Source organism: Propithecus coquereli, unplaced genomic scaffold (assembly GCF_000956105.1).
Source record: "Propithecus coquereli isolate 6110/MARCELLA unplaced genomic scaffold, Pcoq_1.0 Scaffold578, whole genome shotgun sequence".
NCBI lineage: Eukaryota > Metazoa > Chordata > Mammalia > Primates > Indriidae > Propithecus > Propithecus coquereli.
Window position 1 is genome coordinate 944,063 of NW_012151707.1, and position 4,995 is coordinate 949,057.

Consider the following 4,995-nt stretch of genomic DNA (forward strand, 5'->3'; position numbering starts at 1 on the left):
CCACCGCGCCTGGCCAGAAACATACTCTTCATAGCTATTCACCCCTCTGCTGATTTTCAACATCAGAGACCAGAACAGAGCGCAACAGACAGCTGCACAGTGACGTGTAAGTGCCTGCGGTGTGTACACACACATGGCCACTGGCGGTGCCCTGGGGCTTTCTCTGCATGCTTTACCTGACTCTTCCTAACAAGAATCATTAGAAAAAGGCTTGAAAAGTCAATTATTACAAACAGCTTCAGGTATCACCAAATGTGGATCAAACCCTCAAATTCTCTGATGGAGAAATGTATGTTTTGGTTAAAATTTTCCTTGTTCTTAAGGCTCTTACTCCAGATACAGCAGACAGGCAATAGATTTCCTATCCCCCAACTGACCCTCTTGAACAAGCAGGCTGAACCTGTGTGAGAATCCTGAGCCTAAGCACTGGTGTTCTACTTTTTTGAGTTTCTGGCCTTTGCCTAAAATCGCAGGACTGTTGAAATATCACGTTACAATCCCAGAGCACAGCCAAAGAGACCAAAATAATTTTTTTCTTTTTCTTTGCTGTTATTTACTGACCTTTTCTTCATTATACTCTGTATATTCTTTGGTGTATCGTTTTAATAGCTCTGCCTTAAGTTCTTCTGCCTTGGGAAATGCAATTTCCTTTAATTTCTGAGATAAAAACCAGAAAACAGAATTAGAAACTGTCAGCTAAGTAAGAAGTAAAGAGAAGACTTAAGTAAAGTTTGCAACGGCAACAATGTTTCCCAAAATGATTTAAAATACTCCCTACCGTACCATATGTGCAACCTCCTAAGTGTTCTGGTGAAATGGCCTTATCTCCTATTGCAGGATTTGATGTTGAGATGTAGAGACTGCTACTTTTATCTTGAAGTAAGACTGTGCTGCTCTGAAGTTTTTAGATGGGCAAACAGTGAAAGTGAAGACTCACCTTTACTGTGTCTTTCTTTTCAGGAATGACAGCAGATTTGTAATCTCGATGCTTTGGTAGTTTCTCAATAAAAAGCCTGAGGGAACAGATCAAAATGATTATGATGCAAAGAAAATGTCCAAATCTCTGTAGGACCCTGAAGCAATGCAACTCTTCCCTTATCCTGCAGCTCCCAAATGAAGGGTTTCCAAGGGTGCAGGGGAGGGAGCAGCAGTCAGGGACCCTGGCAGGCCATGGTCCCTTTCCATCTCTAGGCCTGTAAAGAGCCCCAGAGTCTTCCTTTTCTCCCAAACCAGGTGTGTGGCAGCAAGCATCAGACTTCTACAACAAAAAGGATGGTGAGAAAAAAAAAAAAAAGCCTTTCCTGTACCCAAAAATGTACCTCCAAAGAAAGAGATCCTTTTCTTGTTGTAATGTGACAGGCTTTCTAAGGAAAGGGCCTCTGTCACAAAACGTTCTTCAAAAAATAGTTTGGCAGCCATGGGAAGGAGGCTAAGAGAAAACCATGTTCCATTACTACTTCTAGTCCTTATGTGACCTTTGACTTTTTTTCCTTTGGAATTCATCTTCCTTCAAGAAAGAATATTCCTTTGCATCATACTTAGCATAGAAATACTTTTTAGCACATGTATTACATACACATAATATGTACATATTACACATGTATAGTATGCACTATGATCTTTTATGAAAGTGCTTAAATATAAAATGCTAGATTTTCTCCTTTGGTTCTTGTCCTTGGCTATAAAGCTCAGTGGGGAGAATAAACTGAATCAATTCATACACCTCTAACATTTATGATCTCTACTTAGAGACAGTGAAAACAAATAGAAGTCCAGTAACTTGTCACAGGAAGAAAGTGGCAGACTCAGAATGTCAATGCTAGCAGGCCAGCTCCAGAGCCTACTCTAATAACCGCTACACCCTCCTGCTTCCACATGGCTCCTGGCATGTGTGGAACTGTTGGAGAGGTTCTGAACAAAGATCTCTTTTAATAAAATTAAGTTGCAATACATAGAAACTGAGATCCAAAACAAATAAATTGAGGGTAGCTTTCCCACAGCTCTAAAATACTATACTCTAGTTCGGATAAACTAACTCTTCTCCACTCTGTGCCCACGGAGTAGGAGTAAATGGAGGAGGAAGCCTCAGTAAGGGAAAAAGGAGATGACTCTCACCAAAACAAACCCTCTATAAATAAGCTCTCTTCCTTCAGTTCTATATTAGGTGCATGAAAATTCCATTTCAATTCTATTTGACAAGGCTCCTCAGGCAGGGATGAATTCTACAATCAAAATGGTTTTAAAAATCTTCCCTTTGGGTTCATGAAAAAGCTATAAAACAGTTTCCTTCAAGTTTATATTTAAAACGAGTACAGAGTCATTTGTTCAAACCATAAAGTCCTGGAGAAGAGATTAAGATGAATAAGATATAGTTCTTATATTCTAGAGACATAATTCAGTAGATCTTGCCTTGGACCCAAAGACAAAGATGTATATTTTCTACCTTCAGCAGGCTGAGTGTGCTTTGCATTGAGGCCTGAATCTGCCAAGAAAGCAGCATGTCATATAAATACCACATTTTAGTTCACTGATGCTCTTGTTAGAGAACTGGGCTGTAAACTTATTGGGGCCAGAGATTTCTATGTTTAATGCTTCTTTTATACTCCTCTAAAGCCAGCACAGTGCCTTGTATAAGGAGGCACTCAATAAATATTTGATGAATGAAATGGTTTTAGGCTTTGGATGAGTCAAGTGAAGAAAAGTGTAAAAAAGTGTATACAGTATGGTACTTTATGTGTAAGAAAGGGGGGACACTATATATACATATGTATATACAATAAGTCTTCAACAGTGTCGACAGGTTCTTGGAAACTGCAACTTTAAGTGAAATGACATATAAGGAAACCAGTTTCATCACAGGCTAATTGACACACACAAAAGTTAAGATCCTATGGCATATCCTATGACATCACTAAACTTTTAAATGTAGACCAAAACACTTCTAATATTAAACACTGAAGTAAATGTGAGCTATATATACATTTAAGAAGATTAATAAAAACAAGAAAGATCACTATTTATCCACTTATTCCATTTCAGGGTCACAGGTGGCCAGAGCCCATCCCGGCAGCTCAGGGCACAAGGTGGGAACCAGCTCTGGACAGGAACCATCCCAGGATGCACTCACACACACATTGACACTCAGACTGAGAGCATTTTGTCATGCCAATTCACCCAACATGTACATCTTTGGGATGTGGGAGGAAGCCAGAGAAAACCCACACAGACATATAGAGAACACACAGACTCCACACAGTGGCCCTGCCTGGGAATTGATTTTTTTTCTCATCAATGTTACAACAAAATAACACTGAACAAAAGGACCTGTTTCTTTATTTTGCTTGTAAGTATACTAAGAAACAGGAAGTATACACGGAAACTAATAAAAGTAAAAGGCAGGGGAAATAGAATGAGATAAAAGAGTGGGAGTGACACTTCTCATCAAATGCTTTTTATATGTTTTGACTTTGAACCATGTAATGGAACCTAGTTTATAAGTAAAGAAAAAACTCCCAGACCCGTACATGAATACCTTGCCCTTGTTTCAGCAACAGTAGTCAATTTTCTGAATTGGGATATGGGCAGAAAGGTCTCTTAAAAACAGACAATGGGCAACATAACCCATTACCCATACTGGAGGTAAAAGAGCTCAGTGGTGAGGAGTGCATGTCCTAGAGCCACTGTGCCAGGACTCAAATCCTGGCTTTGCCATTTACTAGCCTTGTGACCTTGGGCAAATCACTTAACCTCACCATCCTTCAGTTTCTCTACATATATTAACTATACATAAATTACACAGACGGAGATAAACTAGTATACCCCGATAGGGTTGCTGTGACAGAGACATAATAAAAATAAAGAGCCAAGCATAGTATCTAGCACATAGCCAACATCTACTATGTACTTACATGATTATCTTTACTAATAAACAAACCAACAAAAATATGATCAGGTCAGGCACAGTGGCTCATGCCTGTAATCCCAGCACTTTGGGAGGCTGAGACTGTAGAAGTGCTTGAGGCCAGGAGTTCCAGACCAGCCTGAGCAACACAGCAAGATCATGTCTCTATAAAAAAGGAGCCAGGTGTGGTGATGTGTACCTGTAGTTCCAACTACTCTGGGGTCTCAGGCAGGAGGAGCACTTGAGCCCAGGAATTTGAGGCTGCAGTAAGCTATGATGACACCACTGCACTCTAGCCCGGGCAACAGAGTGAGACCCTGTCTCACACACACACAAAAGAAATATGAGCAAGAATAAGAGATGAAGATGCTAACACTAGGGTAGAAATTTTCTAGGTATAGAATAGCAGTGGCCCAGGTGTATACCGTTTTCGGGGGTTATTATATCTGGTTGCAGCCTAGCGAAGAAATATACCAAAGCAAAAACATGAGCAAAACAACAATGGAAAAAGAAGAGATAAGCAGAAAAGTAAACACAAAAGGTGAATAAATATATGAAATGGTGCTCAACTTCACTCACAATGAAAGAAATTCAAATTAACATGAGATGTCATTTTCATCCATCAGATTGGCAAAGACTTAAAGGTTAATGATACCTGGTGTAGGCAAGGGTGTAAGGAAATGGGTGTACTCAAACACTGTTAGCAGAATTGTAAATTGATATAAACTTTTTTTTCTTAGGGAAGGGCCAAGCTGGGAAATAATTATTCAAAATTCAAAATATGAATATCCTTTAAATGCACAATTCTATTTCTAGGAAACTATTCTAGAGATTATACGATAGTATAAAAATATACATACAAGAGTATTCAATATAGCATTGTTTACAAAAGTAAGGAAAACTAAAAAAAAAAAAAAAAAAAGCTAAATGTCCACCAAAGGGAATTATTTAATAAATTACAGTGTACCTAAATGAGAAAACAATGTAATCAGTCATTCATTCATTCAGCCAATATTTACTGAGCATCTACTATGAAGTCGGGCATTATTCTGAAGGCTAAGGATATGGAAGTGAATGGCAAAGTCAAATCTTCC

At 38.9% G+C, this 4,995-nt stretch overlaps 1 protein-coding gene across 1 annotated transcript in view; it reads right to left on the reverse strand.

Moving 5' to 3' along the window:
• STAMBP (STAM binding protein) overlaps positions 1–4,995 on the reverse strand; it is a 61,233-nt gene that overhangs the window by 29,712 nt on the left and 26,526 nt on the right. Inside the window, exons 2-3 of the mRNA XM_012658215.1 lie at positions 938–1,013; positions 562–657 (exon numbers count right to left, since the gene is read on the reverse strand). Of these exons, the coding sequence (XP_012513669.1) occupies positions 562–657; positions 938–1,013 (172 nt within the window). The remainder of the gene's footprint in view (positions 1–561; positions 658–937; positions 1,014–4,995) is intronic.